The sequence below is a fragment of the Plectropomus leopardus genome, chromosome 7 (genome assembly GCF_008729295.1).
Source record: "Plectropomus leopardus isolate mb chromosome 7, YSFRI_Pleo_2.0, whole genome shotgun sequence".
In the NCBI taxonomy this organism is placed as follows: domain Eukaryota; kingdom Metazoa; phylum Chordata; class Actinopteri; order Perciformes; family Serranidae; genus Plectropomus; species Plectropomus leopardus.
The window spans coordinates 19,848,678-19,872,376 of record NC_056469.1 but is presented as its reverse complement, the minus strand read 5'-3'; the positions used below and the strand labels follow the sequence as shown (position 1 = coordinate 19,872,376).

Here is a 23,699-nt window from a genome sequence, read left to right as displayed (position 1 = left end):
TTCCTTTATCTCTCTTTCACCCCTCGATCCCGACCTCTCTGAGCCAGTCATGTTGAGCTGTGTTTTATGACAAAGGGGGGGGAGAGGAGGGTGAGCAGAGAAATCACAGAAGGAGAGAAGGTGATCACTGAGAATGAGTACCACATAGCAGAAAAAATGGCTGAGGACAGCAGTATGATGCTTAATCAATGATATCAACAAATAAGTTTGACTCAGAAAGGCAGCAGGATACAAAATAAAAGCACTGCAAAACTTGAGTCACGTGAATGTAATGTCTCAGCCTCATGGCTCATACATAAGGAACATTTTCTTGTGTTATTTAAATCTGACTGCATCACATGTAACTTTTAATAACATCAAAGTGAATAAACTGTTCAGATCAGGGGTGAAAGGCACCTGAAAGCTTAAAGTCTCCCAAAGATAATCTGTGAAGTGCACTGTTGAGATTCATTAATCAACAACAGGAGAACAATACTGATTGGAGTACAACCATTCAATCAAACACTGGATTGATTTTAGATTAGTTAACAAGTAGCACAAACAATCAGGATGAATGGACTTTCAAACTATTCAGCAGGATGAGCAACTAATTAGTTATTAATTCTACAATAAAATAAAAATGTAAAAAAAAACCCTTCCAGCTAACATCATCAGCAGGTCAAAATTAGTCTGTCAAATTATTTTCATGACCAAACTACTGTAGCTGTAGCCTACTTGGTATTTGGTGTTAGACTGTCAGGGTTATCACTGGTAGCATGTTAGCATGCTGACACTAGCATATAACTCAGTACAGCTGCATGAAGCTGCCAGCATGGCTGTAGGCCTCCTCATAAGGCCCAGACACACCAAACTGACATCAAAGAAGCAGGGCTCATGTTGGCTCACATTGTTTGTAGGTGCTGCCTGCGTGAGAGGAAATAATACAATCTTGGCAAATATTGCAGATTTATGCAGATATTGCAGATTTCATGCCCTTGTGACTTTTGTTTGCTTTCCTCACTTCTGTTTCTCTGAACTGCCAATTCAAGCTTTCAGTCACTGACAGGCTTCACTTTCTCCAGTACAGAACCAACATGCTAAATTGGCTGAAAAAAGCTAACAAGGGCTAACTGCTGGCAACAATGCAGGATACACCTCGAAAACTAGGGCAGCAGACGCCCGACATTGACTGACGGCCAGCCGTCGGCACGGTGTGTCAGGGCCCTTTGTCCTATGCTTGTTTTCAGTTGCTAGTAAACTTTTTGACGGGCTTTCACATCACGCATAGCTACTTCAAAAAAAAGTCCTCATAAATTAAGAGGCTGATAAACTGTTGTTTTTTTTTTTCAGTTGTTCTTTTTCACCAGAAAAGAAGTGGCAGGTGACCTGGAGAGGTCCTATAGCCTATAGTAGGCTATATGAATGTGAAACCATACATGTCAAACACAAGCGTGTCAAAAGCAAAAGAGTATTCCTGATGAATTAAAGGCCATAGTAATTATGGATTTGCTGCCAAACTGGGAACCCCAATTATTCTTATTAATAGCTTATATTGGCTATGATTTACAGCTTATTAACGGTGGATTTTATTATTATTATTAAAAGAGCCAGGTGGCACTCTAAAAGGAGTGCTCTATTAGAAATATGTAGCTGCTTGCCTACTTCAATCAGACACCTCAAGGCAAACTTTAAACTGTTTGTCGCTTGATTTAATTAAACTTCTACCACTATATTGATACTATAATAATGTTTAGGAAGCAAAATGAGCTATTATTATGTTATATTTGACACTCCCTCAACCCACAGCCCCCCACAACTCCACTCAGCTCCCAACAGGCTGCACAGGAGTCAGTTTACACAGCCTCATACCTGCCCACCCTCTCCTCCTCCCCCTCCTCCTCCTCCCGTAGGGACTCCCTCTTTATCGCGCTGCTGCCATGCAGCGGTCCGTCAGTGTGCCAGCAGTCCCCTCAGAGCGCAGAGCGCACAGCCGGCTGTCACCGAGAGGAGCTCCACCACCTTTACGGGATTTCAAAGACAAAAGAGTGGATAAACTGAACCAACAAGGTGAGTGAGGAGCTGACTGTCATTTTTAATGGTTCCGTTATAAGTGGATGTGTGAGTCCCGATTGATTTGTGAAGTTTTCCGGGTGCCGATCGGGGTGGATTCGGGTATTAATTGATTCATGCGATCATTTGCGTGATTATTCTTCACTTTTCTTTCTTGCTTTATGATGTGGCAGCTTTAAAAGATTTGCATGAGAAAAAAAGATCGCGCATCAACTGGATCTTGTGTACATTGTAGAGCTTCTTAAATAACCAACAGCCTGGTGACTGAAAATGACCGTATCATGCTGTGGCACTGAGAGGATGTGGCACTCACTGGTGATTTCACCAGACTTCATGGCTACTTAGAATAAAATCACAATAATTTAATCCTAAATAGAACAGTTTTCTACCCTAAGAAACTGTACACGCCTCTGCCGTTTAAAAAATTACTGCTCAGTTTGTCCTCTCCAAAGTCCTGCCTGAGATCTTTATGGTGTGTTTATGGTCAATGCCCTATAAGGCGAATGCTCCTTGGCAGTATGTCTGTGATGGATGTCAGGCTTTTTGTAGGTTGATAATCCATAAACAACACACCAGGTTTATATATCGACCCTAAACATTTTTTTAAGAAGTTGACAAGTGCAGCAATTCATCATCTGCCATGTAAACCTATATGTCAGCTCCCTGGTTTAACTCAGCCTTGAAGTCAGGTCAGTAATAGCTGCATGGTATGGAGAGATGGCTGACTGACCACTGTGCTCTGATTAAAGCAGATACAGTTGACCCGGGGCAGCAGGTTTATCCCATCTTAACTCTGCTCTACACTAAATATTTACATCTGGATGAAATCAGAGGAGCGGCACAAATGAGGCTCTGGCTTGCAGACGTCTAATCAGGGAAGAAAAGTTTTGTAATCTTGAATTAAAGTAAGTTTATTCCTACCAGTCACTACATTTATGAAAAATACATGTCTTGTTTTATAGTGAGTCACACTATTAAAAACATAAAGACAGCGTCACCTGGAACCTACAAAGGAACAAATTAAGTTGGGGATTTGAGGGGTCATTATGCAACCCGCCCACTCAAAAACTAAGAAGACTGTCTCCTCCAAGAAGACAATCATTTGCCCTCAGGGGTCAACTCCACCTTGACCCACCTCTACCCCTCCTCCTCCCTAGCTGATATGTTTCATGCATCCTGAGCTGGTGTGATCGGTGTGGGGTTAGGAGCATAAACAACGCAGGAGCCAGACTAAACAGACCACACATGTCCTGTAAACACATTCACCCTGAGATTCATAGGTGTGCACGTGCTGGTTTGGCCAGTGTGCAGCAGCAGGAGGTTTAATTCATGCTTTTTGATGCAGATCATGAACTGGCAGTGATGAAGCTTTCCAGATGGAGGAGGTGATCTTTCAGTTCTCTGCATGAGACACAGATAAAAAAGAAAACACAAAGAAACTGACAAATTGCAGCACAAAGTGCTTAGGTACCATTTTTTTGAGCACTTTAAAGGGATAGTTTGGATTTTTAAAGTGGGCTTGTAGAAGGTACTTATTCATGTATTTCCTACAGTAGATGGCGGTGGTAGAGCCCCCAGTTTGGAGAAGCAGACAGGAGTGGGCTACCACCAACAAAGCTAAGCAATGTACTGCTGTGGATGGGGGCAGCAGAAAAACCTAAATCATAGTCAGTGTAAGTGTATGCTGTATTTAGATTATTTTCTCTGCTTTCTCTTGCCATCAGACAGCGCTTTCCGACAAGGAACTGAACATAAATCGAAGCTTATCAGTCCTTATCTATTCTCTCCTCTAATCCAGACTCATAATTTTACCTTTAGAAAACAGGAGTTTATGATCTACTACTGCTTCAATTGGTTCGTATGTTCGTGTTATTGAGTGACTTTCCTTATCAAACTGTTATTTTGAATTCACCAAAATCATTTCAATACCAAAAACTAACCAACTGATCAAGGCAGCGGTAGACAAGCAGCGACTATGCTCTGCAAGGTAAAATTAGGGCTGTACATGTCTTGGCATTATGTCAGTCAAATCAGATTTGGATGTTCAAACGAATATTCAACGATTTTAAAGTTTGAATGGGTCCAGCTGGACGTTCAGTGTGACTGTTGCATTCACATAGACAAGCTAATGGCAAATAAGATATGCACAACATTTTTTGCAGACACTAGATATCAAACAAAAGCCAGAGACTGTGTTTTAAGTTTTAAGTTGCTCTGAGCTTTAAATTCACCACTTCTTAGCAAAAGAGAGAAGATAATGTTATCTCAGAGCCCAAAGTGCAGAGTCTTTCTTCTCTGCTTGTAACAAAGAGTAGTGTGAGTGAAGAGCGTTCACTCTGCAGCAAAAATCACACACTGCACAGCACACCGACTAGCAAAAAAAAAAAAAAGAACTGCTCAAAGCATTTGGAGTCGACTGAGGGTCTCTGACTGATGATTCGAATCTCCGACTTTCAGGGGGCAGTCCAAGGTAAAATGACAGCACAGATGGATACATCAGAAAGGGCTGTCTGACAGGTAATGTAGTGAGAATATTGTAAATACAATGTACAATTAAGCTGATACAGACTGTTTTATTAGGTGGTTGAAATACATATGTTGCTGCCCCCCTCCACAGCAGTACATATATTTAAATACCTCATCCATCACATCTTCAAAATATCCGAACTGTCCTTTTAAGGACTCCATGTTGTTCTGGAAATATAAACTCATAAGCTTGCTTTCCTCATAGCTTTGGGTGTGATTACCCTCAAGGCACTTGTGAAAGTGAATGAAGGTTCTGCGTGACATATAATGAATTACTAGAAGGTAGGTTCAGCCCATTACGCCTCTACCTTTCCGTGATTCAACTTTTTCTTGAGAGTTCAAGCCCACAAATCTGACCCAGCTTGCATCCCTGCCTGAAAGCTACAGTGACTCATAGATCATAAACACCTCCAGCCGACATCAGTCCTTCATACTGTGCATGTTTGAAGGCAGGATACAAACATCCCCGACTCAATTCCTACCTGTAAAAATACTGTGGTGAGCGGTTGTAAACAGTCCCACTCTTTATCTCCCCCCATTCATGTGGCAGTGTGCTAATTTTCCAGCTGTAATATGGCTGCATCTGTGTTTGATGCTGATCCCAGTGGAGCAGGCGAGAATACTTCCTCCCGCCACAGAGCAGAGTGAGCCCAGGGGCATCAAGTGCTGCGCTGCTCGCTGCAGTCTCCGTCTGGGATGTTGACAGGAGGCCTGACATCATTAACATGACTAAATGAAATATAATTTAGGTCTTTGCCTTCCCGCTTGGCTTTTAGCACCAGCAGTGATATTGATGATGATGGTGTTGGTGGTGCAACACTTTAAAAAAGCCTGGAGAATCATGCTGACTTTATGACTTCAGAGACAAACTTACTCATGAATATTCATGCCCTCACCACACCAAACAGAAGCCAAGCAGCCACTAGAACATTGGCCTCTAGGTGATCCTGCACAAGTCAAAGACACAAATATCTCTTTGGATATAATAGCACACCAGGATTTCTCTCAGTCTTTTATTTTCCAATTTTGTCCCCCAAAACGATTTTGTTTTTACTCATCACTGTTTGTTTTGAGGCCCTACAAGTGTATAATCTGATGGGTTTGGGCCACATCAGTGCTGACTGCGGAGAACGAGCGGAAGCCACAGGATATTTCATGGTCTTAGTTTACAATGGACCGCTCATGTGTTTCTTATCACTTAAAGTTCAGACGTACCACAGTCACTTTCAAGGCATAGTTATGCCTTCTTGCAGAGTGCAGTCTTGAAAACATTATTTGTACTGTTTAATCCCCATTTCGTTGCATGGTTACATATAAAGACCCCCAAGTTATGGCGGGAAGCTCAAGTTTCTAATTAGAGAAGAAACGTACCCTGCTAATGACATCATCTTCCCCCTGGCACGGGGCTAAAGGAGTGTGTGTGTTTGTTACTGAACAGCAGCTGGTTTTAGACGTGAGCTTCACAACAGTGTGAGACTTCAAACACTCACCACACACACAAACCGTCAGGGTTATAATTTAGCTTTATTGCTCTTTGTCGCCTTGTTTGGGCCGTTATGGAGGCCGTCTCTGGGAACTTCCTTGCTGGCAGTTTTCAGGAAGAACTGTTTGAAAAAGAGGAAGAACTTGTCAGAGGAAAATCTCAGTTTCTCAGTTACAACTAGCAGCAAAACAACAGACTGAGGCAGCCACCCTGTGATAACAGATAACCCACTCTTAGAAAGGATTGGCTGAAACGAGAAGTAAAACCTACCATCTACCAAGTGTGTCAAGCTAGTATTTCTTGTGTTTTGTAAACAGCGTGTGGAGTCATATTCATTGAAGCGATAATTTGATGAGCAGAGACATTTTTCCAAGTGATTGTAGCTTTTTGGAGTGAACCTTGTTGGCTTAACATCTATGAATTCTCGAGTAAATGTCTTTGAATGCGTTTTAGCTTATTTGCAGAAATCAAAATTTGCACCAAATGTTTGTATCTAACTTAGGCTGATATGATCATTATCATAATCAGTCTTGTCACTCTCAGAGGCCTGAAGTCTGCTCTTACATCGCTCCCATCTCCACGGGCTCATAACTCAATCCATAATTCATTGTGGGCAATGAAATCATGAAACATGATCTGACAGATCTCCATCTCCTGACAGTCCCCTGTGTGTGGGTGACAGCTGTGAGAGCAGCCCTTCTCTCCGTGCCTCTCACATCCCCGTAATTGTTCACAGTCCGACCGGGCGCCTCTGTAGCTCTGCCACATCCCATCACACTCAGCCGTTGCTGTGCTGCGTCCGCTCAACCGTGAGGAAGATGACACAGGCCTGGACATTCCCTCCGACGCAGGAGGGGGACCGTCGACGCAGCTCCGCAAACTCTTCCGGCTGCTCCAGATGTTCTCTGATTCTGACAGGAGGCGAGGGAGGAGAGGAGGGACGAACAGCGGGGGTCTCTTTCCGTGCCACTGTGGAACGGGGGCTGTTTGCTGAGAAGCAGGTCGGTCGATCGGTAATGAGAGAGGACAGCTGGCAGGTTCAGGGGAGGTTAACAGCTAAGCATAGATGGCAGCGAGGAAAAACAGAGGAGCTCAGTCGAGTCTTTCTTTTCTTGTTGTTGGAAAGTTCAAAGCTCTGAAGCACTTGCATCACCTGGATTATAAATACTAAACAAAGGTGTTTCTCCCAAGCTTAAACTTTAAGCATTAGTTATTAACTCATTAATATTTATTGATTGAAAATACAAACATTTTCAGGGGCTTTGATTCTTCACTTTCATGCCAACTTGCAAAAAATACTTTTAAATGTATTGAATACTTTTGCCTCAAAAAACAGGACTGGATGATGCGTCCTGTTATATAAAGGACACAGTTTTAAGAAGTGTTGCACATTATTTCATCAGGAGTTGTACTAAATGAACCTGTCCAAACAGTACTCAGCTGTGCAGATAGGAAATCAATGCTGGAACATTTAAAGTGGGGGAGAGTATGTAGTAACACAGTGGGGGGCGCTGGATGGGGTTTGGCACCACAGTCACAGACGACCCAGTATTTGGGGACACAGCACAGCTGGAGGAGCTTTAACACACAACGACACAAGTGCTCACAAGGTGGTGTTAACTTTTTACTGCTAACATCAGCAACATGTGTTTAGAATAATTCTGCAAATGTTGTGTGAATGTCCTTTTGGCAAATTGGAGTATCTGTGTGAAACGAGGGTGGGGTTACACAAATGTTACACTAATTTTCTCTTTTTTTAAATTGCCCTGGGAGCTGTGCTTTCGTAGTATCACCCAAAACTCCTCTCTGGTTTCCAGCTTTTTCATTTATCACCATCTTCTTTTATCCATCATAGTGTACCACAGCTTCTTACTTCTATGTTGTTTTTTTGGAGGTTTCACTCAGCTTAAAAGCAGGTACAGAAGTGTATGATTTAATACTGCAAACTATGTTTTGACATTTAAGTTGCTCTAACAGCTACAATCCATCGGATCGTCTTTTATCACTTTGTTGGAGCAGACATATGCCTGGCAGAGTGAAAAATGTGCCGACTTGGTGAAATAAAACATCTGGCAGCTGGCCAGACAGTGCTGTCTTTCAGAGCATTCTCACCAGCTGAGAGCTTAATGAGGGTGCACAGTGTGGGAACAGGCCTTCATAATTTAAGACTCTGGGAGATTGAGGGATGTGCCCAGATTTCTGCCTATGCACTGTGCTGCACAAACAGCCTCGGGACAGGCTTTTTTTTCAGGGGGAAGATCTGTGTAACTCTTCGTTGCAAAGAAGTGAATTCCCTGTTCAGGGCTGTGCTGCACACACACAGTAGGTCACTGCGGTTTGTACTGCTGGTCACATAAGCCAGGCTGGTATGTGGAGGGAGCAGCAGCGGTGGTCATAATTTGCAGAACAATGCTGTCCAGAGCTGGGACGTTTACTTGAGGTAGCCCAGATCTGGACATTTGGTACACACACTCAGCTGTATCCTGCACACACCCTCTCGTTCTGTCTTCTCTCACATAAACATTCAGATGACACACTGCACACTTCGGTGATCCACAGTCAAAGATTTTGACCAATCACTTCATTGATTTAAGTGAAAATTCAAATTTTTGCACTAATGTCGGCTTGCATCATGCTGAAGAAACAATGTTATAGTTTTTTTGCCCTAGTGGCTACAATTGGAATTGCAGGCCGTACAACATGAAAGGATTTTGAAATATATATCAATATTAAAGACACAGCTTTAAAACCAATAAGAAACTATCCTGAACATTGTACACATATCTACATATTGCACCTTTGAGGGTTTTTTTATTATGCACCATCATGTCCAATTTTTTGAAACCATAGGAGGGCTATGGCCATTAATCATGATTATTTTACTATTTTTTATAAATATATTTTAGTCACTTACTATTTTGTTTACCTATTAACTGTAAAAAGTCAGAAATGAGTAGTAAATTAGCTGTGATGTATTCAAATTACTTGTTTTGTTGAGCCAACAGGAACCAAGAAAGGACAAAGAAAAATAGCAAATATTTACTTTTGATAATAACTTTTTAAAGCTATTTTTAGTACCTTGTTTTAAAAAATACTTTGATTATCTTCCAAATAGTTGCTTATAATTTCCTGCTGAGCCCACATTTGATAGAGCTCACATTTTTATGTCATTTACATGTGTGGGTAGTCAGGCAGGTTCAAACAGAACAGAAACTGATGTGCATGTCATATGGGCACCTAAGTGAGAGAAACTTTTTTGGCATATTCTCTAAATGAGTATATTTTATTGCAATGTATGAGCTACTATTTTAGGACACATTTTCCTTGTTTAATAGAGCCATGCTCCACAAATGAGTGCAGATGTAGTGCGAGACTCCCAAAAAAAGATACATACATAGGCACATCTCCCACTAATTTATCTCTGGGTGTTTGGCTTTTATAATAGCACATTGTCTGCACAGTTTTTGATATGATCCACATATACGTCATCTGTCTGCAAGTGCACAAGTTCACCCGTCACTCCTCAACAGTGAGGTATCGCAGCTTAACATTCCTGGACCAGGAGGCAAGTTCAGGTGTCTCTAAGTTACAGAGTGTAGCCTATTATTAGGTTTTCTGGCACAGTGCACCTAGAGTAGAGATCATTTCAGTGAAGTTTAGGACACTTATTTCAAACTTTGAGCTGAAACTAGTGCTGGATTCTAATGATAGTTTTCATTTTATTCTCATGATATAAAACTGAGTTTAGGATACATACATGTTCAAGTCAAATGATGGGTCAGATTTTGGCAGTTTGAGTTCAGCTTCTCTTTGCTTGAAAAACTGTGGCTGAAAAAGCAAACAGTGACTCATAAAACTTTATAGGTCAGAGCTGTTTAATTATCGACAGTACAGGCACTGTACCTGGGCCCTTGGCTGAGAAGAAAAAGGAACTTGCCTAGTCTGTTGATAAAAGCAAGAATAAATGTGAACGTCTTATCTCAGCAGACATTATCTGTGTTAGCACTGTATGGGTGTTTTAGTGGTGATAAAGGCCTGACTTACAGTGTAATGGGTAATAAAAGTTGACTGTGTCACACGTGAAAGTAATGAATGAAATATTGTATTAATCATTACCTCACATTAGAATAGACAATATCAGAATAGACAATTAACAATTATTATTGCTACTGATTATAGTGGTGATTTTTTCATCATTGATTTGTAATGTACGGCCTAGTCTATAACACCTAGTCTATGACCTAGCCTTCTTAGTAGTTAGTTAGTTGTTATACATAAAGGTTTTTGGTTACTGTAAGTAGACTGTGCTTGCTGCCTTTTGCAGACTTGTGTTTCCACTCTTGGCTGTCATCTTTAGCTAACATTAACACGTAGGTTACTTGTAACCACCCAGCAGGTTCCTGAGTGGCACATTACTGTCATCTCAACTCTGTAATGGCTAGGCTTCTTTCATTGTGGCTCCAGAGCTCAGCTGTCTCTGTAGTGATTTGCTCTGAATGACAAAAAGAGCGGCAGCAGTGAGTTGAGAGCCCATCTTGTCCATTTTTACGGTTTGGGGGGAGGCCTATTCAGGTCGGGGGTCCCTTAAGTCGTCCCAGGTGGCCTACTGCTGCTCCAGATGAATGTGGTAGCCTCTCACCGTAGATCAAGCAGCTAATGACGCTGAAGGCCTCACTGTGGTGATAGGATTTACAACTGACGACCAGGCTTTGTCTTTGAGCAGACAGTGGCTCCATCTCTTACATTTTACTGTCACCATGTTGTTATTTGTCCCTTTCCCTCCATGGCTAATGAGGCAGAGCAACCAGGTCAAGACTGATCTGTAGACCTGCAGGAGGACCATTGTTGTGTGTCATCAATAATGCAAAGAAAGGCCGGTATGTCTTATCCTTTGGATAATAGAGGAGACACCTCCCTTCCTTTGTCCTGGCCCATAACAGACGTCTTGAGGTCTGTAGTGTGGGTTAATGACCGAACTGGACGAACTCATGAATCGAGGCTCATTAGTAGCCACACGGGCTCTTTATATTCACGCTGTAGAGAATCAATGTGCACAGATGCTTCGTCATGACATAAAGAGCTTGAGTTAACATTTGAACATTCAGACATTTCAGTCCATTAGTGATGATCGTTAGTCTGTGTCATCCTTAAGAGTGGGGCCAGATGTTAGTATAAAGAAAGTGAGGTGACAGAGAAAGAGAGGAAATACGTTAGAGGTGGCCAGTTGGTTCCTTGTTGGCAGCAGATGCCTCTCATCTGTCCAAAGATTAATGTGACAGGTAAGCGTGCTGAATTCATTCCCAAGAGCTTCAAAGGTGGTCCTTGTGAATTTATTAACCTCTTATCTTGTGTTTACCGCACTGAATACATCATTCACACTGGAACTTCCTTTAACTTTCTGATCCAGAGCCAGCTGGTTTGTTTTTGGATACGCCCAGATGAAGTTATTCTTCTGCGGGCTCCCTTGCAGCAAACAAACACTTCCTGGTTTTTTTGTGTGTTTAGCTTCTTTCTGGGGGTTCACATCAGAAAAATAAGCACAACTGCATTTTTCACTGTCAAATATGTGTATGTGGCAGTGTAATTGATAACGCAATGTAAGTCTGCTTTGTGTTTTCAAGGGGTCAAATGTAAGGAGCCCAAACATCGCTGTTGATTAAAAGGCAAATTGTCCCTTCCCATGACAGGTCTCTGTTAGGGACGCCTGAGCATCCTGATGTAGCATGACACAAAACATCTGGTTCCTCTTTAGCTGCATGGGGCCGCCTGGCTAAGCCTCCCCTGCAGGCTGGGCCATCCGCTTTACAGGGAGGACACGGGGGAGGCAGGGAAGGACGATCGAGGGCAGACAGGCAAACAGACAGAGGAGTTTTATCAAAGAACAGGGAGGTGGAAGGTGCAAGAGAGCGGTCACATGCTTCACATGTAATGTTGTAGCCAGTTCTCATTCCAAAGTTGTAAAATGCAGCTGCTTTTTGCAGTATTTTGGCATAAGATCCCGATGCCAAAAGCCACTGTTGGTGTCTGGATGGCATCAGCTGAGAACACGACTGGACAAAACAGTTTATGGTGTTATTATACACCACCGGATGGCTGGATGGCACTTGCTGTGTTAGCCTGACGCCTGGAACTCAGTGCCTGCGTGAGCAGCGCTGGTTAGGTGTGTCTCAGCTAAATCTCATTCACACATTGGTGTAGGAGGCTACCATACAAGGTGCTACCTGCTACTCATCCAAGCAATGCTTATTCTGACCCCTGCATTGGTTGCTCAAGACTCTGAGCTGGTCACAGTTCAGGGAACTGGTGTTATTTTTACATCTCTAATTGCTTCGTTTTAGAGCCCAGAAGAGTTTTTTTTAGCAAAGATATCAGAAAATAAAATACACGGGCCTACTTTTCTTCTTCTGTCCTATTTTGTTTATCATATTGTGAAGATGTGTCTTGAAAGCCAGTTTGTGCACCCTTGTTCCCTATAAAAATGTAGGTCTTACAAGAAAAAAACATTTTTCATAAATAAGACATCTTGTTTGGCAAATGCTTTTGAACATTGCACTCAGAGTACTCAGTAAATAGAGCAGGACAGAGACAGGGTGTACACAGGATGAAATTGATAGAGTAGGGAGGAAAATGAAAGAGCAAGGAGGCCCTGTGGCACACACAGGAGATGTAGAGAAGTGAGGAGTGGGAAAGAGTGCAGGGGGAATGAAAGGCAGAGGTTAGGAAGCATTAGAGAGGAGAAGGTGGGGGGTTGTTCACTGTAGAGATGAGAGAGAAGCGGAGGGTTTAGGGGTTAATGACAACCTACAGTGAGAGACAAGGAGAAAGATTCTGCAGCCATCTCACAGTTTTCTCAAACCTCGAGATCACAGGAGAAGGTGCTCAGTACTAATCTGGCTCATTATGGTCAATGGAGCTAATGGGGGCTATTGTTCTCCTGCAAATCCCAGTTGAGTGGTTCACTCTTTGTGTGTGTGTGTGTGTGTGTGTGTGTGTGTATGTGTGTGTGTGTGTGGGTGTGTGTGTGTGTGTTTTCAAGTGTAACTATTTCAGATTTCTTCTTCCTGATGCACCATCTTTCTCTATTTTAAGATTGTATTATTTTAGAAGAATTCTTAGCACACATCTATCAGTCCTCTATATTCAGAAGCATTTCTGGTTCAGACATTTTGTCCCAAACAGCCGTCAGTTTTCATTCTGACTCAGATTCAGTCATATGATGGCTGAGATAGCACTCGAAGCGAAAGATGACCTCTAAAAGCGTCTGGTTTCCTTTAAGCTTGTAATGTCAGACTGAATAAGTACACACTGCCATTTAGAGTAGAACCACGGATATATAAGAAGTATGACAAATATTTTCCATATTGTTGTGGATTTCAAGGTTATGATTGTCAGGTCATTTGGGATTAACCATTGTTGGATTCATATAATTTTTTGCATACTCTCAACCCCCTCAATGGAAAACCAACATCAGGATTAATGACTTTGTTTAGGCTCCTAATACGATAATCTCCTTTAAAGCTTCAATAGCATTAGCCTGCACCTTTTTTATTTTACACTCATATGGGGAACAGATTGTTCCAGAAGAAAGGTTTCTACCAAAACCCAAGTAGCACACTGTAACCGCTAGTCCCACTTCCTTCTCATTTTCTGCCCATTTTTCTCGCTTCACGCCCTTCCCCCCCCTCCACACCTGTTGCAAGACATTTTCCTTAAACCTAAACAATGGCTGACTTTCCCGAGCTCTGACGGGTCGACATCTGGAAAAAAAACAGCTAGCTGTTTCCTGCCTCTACCTGTCCTTCTCAGTGAATTTATAGTGGCATGCCATTTGACCGACTGGAGCTTCTCTGTGAGGGGTGCAGACTGAATGAGGTAGAATTACAAACGTGAAATGTCACCTTCTAATGTGTCAGTAGTAGCTTAGTATTAAGTGGCAATAAAGTAGAGACTTAAACTAATAGTCACACTGAAGCTGGTAGACAAACTGAGAAAATTCTCGGTATTGTAATGGTCCTAATTTGTGAGCCAAATAAAAGAAATGTGCAGCTAAAGGAAACATTCAGCTCCTATAATGTGAAACATTATCATTTTGACACATATATTTCGTAAATTAATATCCATAAACACACAGCTGGAATTTTGCTGATCTACAGAAGTGTTTGAGTCTGGTTTCTTTGGTTTAATGCTTTTTCTTAACACATAGCACTTCCACTTAAACATGAGAAACTGCACTGGGACTAAGTGAAAGTATCTCACTTAAGTGGCAGAGTAGTCATAGGTTTAAGAAACCAAGTCTCCGAGTGTAGGACTGCAGCTAAGGATTGTTTTGATTGATGATGGATTATTTTCTCAATAGTTTAGTGATGAAAGATGACTTTCACAAATGTCTTGTTTTGTCACGACACAAAGATATTCAGTTAACTGTCATAGAGGAGTAAAGAAATTCAAGAATATTCACATTTAAGAAGATGGAACAAGATAATTTTTACTTTTTCTTTCTTGAAAGATCACTCAAACCAATTAATGCCTTATCAGATTAGTTGGTGATTAATTCAGTAGTTGATGGCTAATTGATTAATTGTTTCAGCTCTATGAGAGATCAATGGCTTTTATTATTATTTTTTGCTTATTTCAAGTAATTTTGTTTTGATTTGAATGTCAGTGGGCTAAAGTGCATTCATTTCATGTTGTCTTAGGTTCAAATATAGCTTATGACCTTTGCAGTATGCTATTCTGTCACACTTTTATTTCACTATCTTACAAATCAGGAAGGCTTTATAAATATAACACAGAAAACCAGGGGTTAAGTGTGTACTTGTGTTTTTACACTATCATTGGTATCATATGTTTCGCCTTAAATGATGAGACATGGATCCTTTTTCCTGCCAAAGGCGGTTGTTCATTGTTTTACCTCACGTGAAGGAAGAGTTAAAATAGCATTTGATAAAGCTTAAGGCCAACCTGAGGGAACAATAAGCACAACACCCTCCTGTTGTCTAGCGCAGCACACGGAGCATTTATCACTCCAGATGGGCTCTTAATACATTTTGAAGGGAAGTGAATGAAAAACAGGCTCCGCTTGTGCCTCTGGGTTCAAGTTTAAGAGACGTGTTCTTTGTCTTCACAGTTTGCACGTGGCAAACTCATTGCTTCCTTTTTAAAGATATGAACAAGGTGCAGAATAAGAGAAAAGCTCTGCATACAACCCTCTTTCATTTACAGGGAAGCCTCTTATTGCCTCCTGTTGACACACAGACACACATGCATAACCTCAGGTGCAGAACTAGAGCAAAAACACAAATATACCCATGACCCCAAGCACATGCATGCACACATACACAGACACATGATAACTGTGCTCGGTTGTTTCAATGCTATAAATACTCCTTGGTGTAGAGCCTATCCCATTATAGACACGTGCAGCCCCCTCCCGGCTCCAAAATCCTCATATAGCGTGAAAACTTTAAAAGATATGAAATGTCTGTCTTCATAGAACACATCATAAATGTGTCTGTTCACAGAGTCATGCCTTATGTTTGGTTTAAAGTGTCGTGTAACCTTTAAAGTGGCTTGTTAATTTAAAGAACCAGCTGTTTAACTGTGACTGTGAAAGAGTTATAGCTTCAGAAGTATACTGGTTTAATGAAGCAGCACTATAGGGTGTTTAAGTGAAAACAAAGTCAGTCTATCTTTCAGTTGAGATGTTTGTTTTTTGTAACTATAAACCAATGATTATTTTCCTCTCCGTCCATTGAGTTACGTGTCTTGGTGTGTCAATGCAGTGGCTGTGACAGATTAATGAATTGTGCCAATTGTTGAATGTACATAATTGTCTGAATGCTGTTCTTTAAAAAATACAAACTGATCCAGACTTTCTCTGCTTCCCTGTTGGCTACAAGCACTGATAGATGTTGACATTTAGTGGAATTTAGGTTGTGATGTTGGGTGACCAAAATTCAGTGTCAGCACAATGTCTTATGCCGGTGGCAAGTTAACAGACTATTGATAACAGATATTGTTGATGTTTTGTTGATTTTAATGTTGTGTTATTAAGTAACCACAATATAACTTCTTCCAAACTTTTCATGTGCCTTATTGTCTCACTCGTCTTCATGTAGAACAGGAGTGTCCAAACCTTTCTGAATTGGGGCCAGATCAGATAATGTGAAAAAAAAACCAGTTGCTTCTTGCATTATATAGGCAACAAAAGCATGTAGCACTTGTTTCTTTTTTGTGTGCTTGTTTTTTATCGACTCTAGTTCTGCTGGCGTAGTTCTTACTTTGTGCATTTCTACAACTGCATGATAGTCCTACCATGAGTGGAAAAAAACTGAAAAAATGCAAAGTGATCTTGCTGGATAAACCCATATTGTTTGGCAGGCCACATATAGTATATTTTTAGAGACAAGCCACAGCCATTTCGAATCTGTCCAAGCGCCCCTGGGCTGGACTTTGGACATGTCTGATGTAAAATATTGACATTTAGTCGAAAGAATGGAGAACAGAACCCAACGGATGCAGAGTGTCATGATGTTCACGCAACATGAAATTCAAATGTCATTTGACATTTTAAATATCGTCAACGTGATTTCCATTCCAACCAAAGTTTAACAACTGTCCAATGAAAGATTCTAACGTCTTATTGGTGTCAGCTGGTTTGCCAGGTTTTCTCAGTGACCGGTCATACAGGATGCTTGCAGCCAATTAAAGCAAAACTGAAACAATTTATCGAAGATGATGTCCACAAAAAAATAATGAATTCAGTACGACTTCCCGTTCAGAAAACAGATGGAGGCAGACACGTCATCATGTGCCGAGACAACATCCATTCATCTTTCATCCGAGAGGATACTGTCTGGACAACAGACATCTATCATTTTAAAAATAAACATAAATTAGACAAGGACAGACAAATCAAGGACAAATTATGAAGAAATGCTTGCATAGGAAACATTACCCACATGCTTTTTTATTTCATATATGTGTTCACATTTATGTTATGTTATTATTTATTATGTTATTACTTATATCACGAAGGAAAACACATTTTGTTTATGTGGTTTTTCGTTATTCTAAAATGTTACTGATCAAGCTGCAGCATGTTAATGTAGCCTGTAGTTGAACCCTTATCTGTTTAATTATTAACTCTTTGACTAAAAGTATTATGCTTATTGTTTTTACATGCAAGATATAGTGTCATCAAATGTACACACATGTCAGCTCTGTAGTGCCGTCTGCTTCAGATATGTAACTCCCTTCAGTTTAAAATAAGCTCAAGCTGAGCTGAGCTTTGGGGACCACCGTCTTTCCTGCCATCTGGTCTCCGTGGCTAGCCCTAGTGAAGAACACACTGAAAACCCTCTCTTTCTCTCTTTCTTTCTCTCTCTCTCTCCCAGGAATCCACACAGGTGAGGTGAAGACAAGGACAGGATCTGCATCTGCCCCATCTGTCCATCAACAAACCAAGTGCCTCAGTGCCGGCCACCCTCAGGTCACCTCAACCACGATAGACGCCAAACAACAAAAGTCTTGACCTGGCGTCCCTCAGACAGCCTGCGCAAAGCAAATATTTGAGGCCATTATATCTAATTTCTCCGGGCAGCCGTCACTGAAAAGATCAACAGTGAAGGGTGTTGTTGGGAGACAGAGAGAGAGAGAGAAGAAAAAGTGGGGGAGGAAAAAGTAACCCTTTCAAAGTGCACCCTGCCTGCTATTTCTGCTGCGTTGTGGGCAGGGAGCGTCTCATTTGGGAGTGCTCTTGGCTGACAAAAAAAGGACTTCCCTGTGCCCTGCCTGCCTATCCAAATGCCTGTGTAAATACTGGATAGAGATATCAATTTGTCTGGGCTCTGACGTTGCCCAACAAAGAGGCTCTAAGCTATCTATAGAAAACGTTACAACAAATTTGGACTCTGTGGTCTCCCGAATTGCCACCTATCTATTACCCCCTCAAGGAAGACTTGGGTGCTGTGAGAACAGGATTGAGTTCTGCCACAGTTTTCTAAAATACTTCTAACAAACTCACTCATTTGAAATTTTCAAAGGGCCAACACCTGCTCTCTGGGGGACACCAGAAGCTGTTGGTGATTTGGGGCTGCAGTTTTGATGTCTCTCCTAGCTCACTGAGTCAACATGAAGCCCCTAACGCCAGCTGGATCCCCCTCTCCTCTGAGACTCCTCAACAAGGGTCCAGACTACCTGCGTAGGCAGATAGACGGTGGAGGCCACGGTCGCACAATCAGCGCTGTGGAGAGGCTCGAGGCGGACAAAGCCAAATATGTAAAAAGCCAGCAGGTGATCAACACCAAGCAGGAACCTGTGCTGGTGCCCTGTGCCACCCCACCACCACAACCACGACGAGCTATTGCCATCCCCGGCAGCCTGACGCCTCATCTTCCCCTGCGATGCTCATCCAACACCCCTTTCTCCACACTCTCCTTCAAGTCGAGAGATGAGAATGAAAATGACGACTCCAGGAAGGAGAACAGACGGACTTCTGTTGACGTTGAGGCGCATAACAGGAGCAATGTGAGCAATGCACTGCCTCCTATTCCCAGGACTCCTGGAATTAACACTTTGGTAGCGCCACACAGCGCCCCTGTGCTCAGGAGAAGCACAGGCAAACGCATGCTGAGGCCAGACTCCCTCGTCATTTACAGGCAGAAGAAGGAGTGCAAGAGCCCCAGCGGTGCAGCAGTGGGAGAGAACAACAACACGGAGGTGAAGGGTTACAGTTTTGTCCGCCGGCTCTTCCAGGGCTCCATGAGGGAGAAGAGTAGCGGAGGTGAGGGCAGAATCCAGAAGATGGTGATTGGTGAAGAGAAAGCACAATCACGGGATGGAGACTCCCGCATGTCTTGGACCAATGACAAAGACGCTTTAGATGGAGGACCAGGGAGCAGGAGGTCCAGTAAAACTGACCAAGAACGCAGCCCGGGGTCGATCCCCAGTCCTGGGTTTGGCTGTGTGCTTGAACGGACTAAAAATGGATTTACAAATGGTACCAGTGATGGTATCACCAATGGCAACCACTCAAGTAACCACGATGATGAGAATGACCCATGGAAGCGGGCGTCACCCACACCAACGCCCAGAAGGCACGTTGGGGAGTTGCGGCGCTCCCAGTCTGACCTGCGTCTGCGCTGCTCAGTGGCGTTATCAGAGCAGGAGCATTTCTTTGACTTCTGCGGACTAGATGGGGACATGATAGAGCGTTTGGGTCGAGAGAATTTCCTCTCTGGTGCCAGCTCCATAGACACACTCTCTTTGGCCCTCCGAAGTGTAGGCGGGGACGGCTGCGGCGGCTCAGAGCCCAGCGAGTTCTCCCAGCACTCAGGAGATGGGCTGTTTCAGGAGGAGCTGGCTGAGCAGGTTCCCACTGGTGTGTCAATTATCGAGAGGAACGCTCGTGTCATCAAGTGGCTTTACGGGTGTAAGAACGCTGCTCGAGAAGGACCTAAAGAGTCCACTGTTTAATATAGGGACAAAGGACCATGTGACATGGAGTGCTAAGGGTCTGAAGGTGTTCTTTTAAAACTTTTCTGGTTGTTTTTTGATAAAACAGTCCGCCATGGGATCCAGACATTCTTACTGAGAGACAGGGAACTCATCAGTGAATCACCTGGTTCAGACCTTCACCCTTGTGCAGAAATTTGCAGTTATGATGCACTACAAACCAAAAGTTGAAGCATTGAATCATGACTGACTTTCACTTGATTTTCAAAATAACATTCAGGACAGGCTGTTATTAGCTCACAGCAATCCGTCATAGAAAGAAAAAATAGGACTTGTTTCTATTTTTGAGCCGCAAGCATCAATGCAAGTCAAAGCTGCCAGCAAAATATGACTTCTTTTTAGTTGACGTAGAGTTTGTTTGCATGTAGAGTTAGCACTCCATGGCACATGAGTCCTTCACTCTCCCTGACTCCAAAGAGACTGTTTCTTCAAAAGAGAGGACAACAACTGCTACTAGTTATCTTCGGTCAAATTGATGTTGTATTTATAGATCCTATTGAGTGAGTATGAACAGACCTTACTGATGAATGAAACTATTTCTCCCAGCAACATGTTTTGTGTGTGTGTGGCTGTGTGTGGTGTAGATGTTGCCGTCCTGTCCATTTGAAGCTTTTTTTCAGTGATTAACAGAACTGATCTGAAATCAGCCCCTGTGACACCTCACGAGGCACATAAGTGTGTGTTTGTCATGACACAGCGGACACAGTTGTGTGTCCTTGACACCAACACTCTCCCGTAATGACTAAAGTAAAATGGAAAACCACTAAGCTATGTTTTTTTTTCTAAACTGGAAAACTGTTGTGTGAGTGTGAAGTGAACCATGAGTACCTCATTCGGATCTGTCCCAGTTTGGTTTGTGTGTTGCTTTTTTTTTTTTTTACTTAAACGCAGGCGTTGGAACAAACATGCGAGGCACCCCTGTGGGGTTGTAAATGCACTGAACTGGACAGAGAGAGTAAATGAGAAATAGAGATAAAGCTTTGATCCTTTGAAGAGATTCATCTCACATAACGTTTAACACTGAGCTGGATTCAAAGGAGCACCTGCATTGTGGAAGACAAGGAGCCATGCCAGGCCAGTAATTTCCATGATTTTCATCTCATTTTGTAAACCCTAAAGATTCTCACACAGTATAAACACTGTCCAGTAGTCACTTGTGACACAAACATTGATTGCTAATGCTTCATGTGTGTTCAGTGCTCACAGTTGTGTAAGCTATATGGCTGCAAGAGGAGTAATAGATTCCTGTCAAATACAAGCACAATGAAAATCAAAATCTCACAAAAAGGAGTTTTTAAAACATTTCATTCAAAAAATACATCCAAAATTGAAGACCTTTACTGCAAAATGTTTTAGGATGTCACTTTCACCATCTGGATGTTTAACCTTCCCAGCTGGCTCAGTCAGCACGTTTCCCATCAAAACAAGCAGGGAAGGCTGAAGCCGCCCTCCTTTCTCTGATAACCACAGATCCTACCTCACGTCATCCATCCTTCAGTGGTTCTCACTTTATCTCCATGAAAGGTCATTTCCATTCCTTGACCTGGAGGATGCCTCTGAAATATGAACTGGGGGTTCTGCCGAGGTATGCAGAGATTAGACTGACAGGCGCTCTGGACTGAGGATTACTGAACCTGAGGGCACGATAAATTTGTACATGTGATAAATTAATATAGTTAATTGCAGCTTTGATATGTTTTATTTTCTGTATTTATCTTCAGCATGGCACACTCCTGAAATTCCTTCAACCTGGACTTTTTTGTTTTAGATCTCCCTGTTAACCATTTGGTTGCATGTTTACAAAGTGGCTCCATGAAATTCTGAATCTCTTTTTTTATTTGATATATATATATATATATATATATGAGAGATTTAGTTTTTATTCCAAAGAAGTTTGTGTATGATGTACACAGCAAATAAACAAGAAGAAAGAAATATTTGTGTGAAAGTATTTTTTTTGGTGTCTTTGTTGTTCTTTTTGATGAAACTTCAGTGTTGAATTATAGCAGACAATGCAAAGGTTTTTGCATAAATGATACTCTTGTAACTCTTGTAACACTTTTCAATTACATAATTCATTTATTTTCATTAAATTAGACAAAATAGCACAGCCAATACAAAAACATGCAGATAAAGCGGTGACTTTGTTGTTCTCTAATCTTCTTAGCAGTCGACTGAGTCAGTGTTGTGACGTGATCTTGTCCTTGACTCCTTTGTTGCCTCCCTGCACCACATCAGGTGTCATTTTTCACATTATCTCAAGTGGCTACGCGCTAATCCTTTTAGCATTCCCTGCATGGCATGCTCTTGAGTGAGTTGCAACAGGTTGTGTTTACAGACAAGGAAGTCTCTGTGTGGCCCGATGCTATGTCTACGCCATCCGAGAACCGACCCTCCACCCTGTCTGCAGACTCCTCCTGACACTCTTTCTCTCCGTCTCAGACCTGAGTCAGCTTTTGTTTCCATGGGCAACCAGCTCAAGTGTGTACAATATCAAGGGGGAAAAAAACCTCCTAAACTATTTTTATTTTATGCTGACAAGTCCCCCAGTGTCCGAGCAAAGTGAAAATATCAGGTGACACTTTTTGGAATTGGTACATTTATTTTCAGTAATTTTGTTTAAAGACAAGTTCAGCCTTTTGGGGAATATGCTTAATCACCACTGAACGTTAGCCTACCAATCTTGTATCTATCCATAAAGCATGGAGCTTTTTTTTTCAATTAGCCTAATGGCCCAAAGAAACAACTAGCCTACCAGCCCAACAACTATTTGCTAAGAAATAGTTAAAGCATGTAACTCCCCTTATAACTTCTTAGTGTATTTAGATTTTATTTGTGTACAGTTTAAATAAACAAGTAACGAAATGATAGTTAGTTAGCTTTAGAGGTGCTGAAAAGCAGATTTTTGCACTTTGAGAGAAGCTGTTTCCTGTCATGCTAAGCTAGGCTAATTGCTGGCTCTGGGTCCATACTAAAAAAAGCTTTCTAGATGAGTTAGAAGACAAGATCAATACCACTCTCATGTTTTTATGGTAAATCTATTGCAACCAGGCCCCCAGGAACAGCACTAGACTTTGAAGCCAATTTGACACTGTGGCCAAGTCACTAGGACTTCAGAGTCTTTCACATGATGCCATGGGGCCCAAACAGGCTTTTTCCCAAAGACTTTGTCTACAATGGGAAAGAGATGTAGGTTTATCAGTGGCTAAACGTTTTTTAAACACAAAACCTGCAAAAAGACTTGTTTCTCTAACGCATTTTAATCCATTCACTCAGATAACATTTTGAAAGTCTAGAGCTGCACAATAAAAGAATCTTTTCACCATACAAGTTAAACCTGGGTTGTTTTTAGCTTTCATAGCTGGCAGCCTGTTAGCTTAGCACAAACACATGACGGTTCTGTTTGGCTAATATATACAAAAAGCAAAGTGTAAAAGTGACACTTTGGCTAATTGCCAGGCAACCAATGGGAACTCCTTATTGGTCCCAACCAATAAATAATCCAGCACATAACTCTTCATAAAACTATGTTTTTCTATAGATTTGCTTACAGGTAATACCAGACAATTACAACTTAATACTGTGCATTTTAAACTCAGATTTCTGTTTTAATTGATCTAAAACAAAATTTAAGTTGTATTGAGGTAATGAAATTGGTTTGATAATTTAACTTTTCTCCAACTTCACTTAAAATGCCTGGACACATCCAAGCAGTTAAGACTGTGTTAGGGACCTGCAGGTCAAACAACTACAACACAAAGGACAAAAAATACAACGTGTATTTTACTATCTGTTACTAAGTAAGCGCTACTTGAAAATGCCTTTGATTGTAGAAGAGAAGCCAATCCCCCTAACTCAATGTGCTGGTTGCACGTGATTTCATTATAAGTTGTCATAACTCAAGGAGATTGATGCAAACCATTGCATTTGTTGTTGTTGTTGTTGTTGTTGTTGAGCCAAATAATTAACTTTTAGAGTGCTGTTCCTTCAGGTATCATAATAAGCTTTATTTACTCCTACAGGGCTCATAGATGTGAATAACAAAATGTCTCCACATCCCATTAAAATCTCTGTGTGCGCTGTTCGGCTACATTGTAAGCTGTCCATAGAGCAGCTCCAGGGTTTG

At 41.8% G+C, this 23,699-nt stretch overlaps 1 protein-coding gene across 1 annotated transcript; it reads left to right on the top strand.

Moving 5' to 3' along the window:
• Positions 1-1,948: 1,948 nt before the first annotated feature.
• fam110d (family with sequence similarity 110 member D) lies at positions 1,949-21,462 on the top strand. Its single transcript, XM_042490079.1, has 2 exons — positions 1,949-2,046; positions 17,455-21,462. The coding sequence occupies exon 2, from the start codon at positions 18,191-18,193 to the stop codon at positions 19,532-19,534; it is 1,344 nt and encodes a 447-aa protein (XP_042346013.1). The 5' UTR covers positions 1,949-2,046; positions 17,455-18,190; the 3' UTR covers positions 19,535-21,462.
• Positions 21,463-23,699: the final 2,237 nt, after the last annotated feature.

Coding starts and splice junctions, on each gene's coding strand:
- fam110d (XM_042490079.1), top strand. CDS start 18,191: ATGAAGCCCCTAACGCCAGCTGGATCCCCCTCTCCTCTGAGACTCCTC.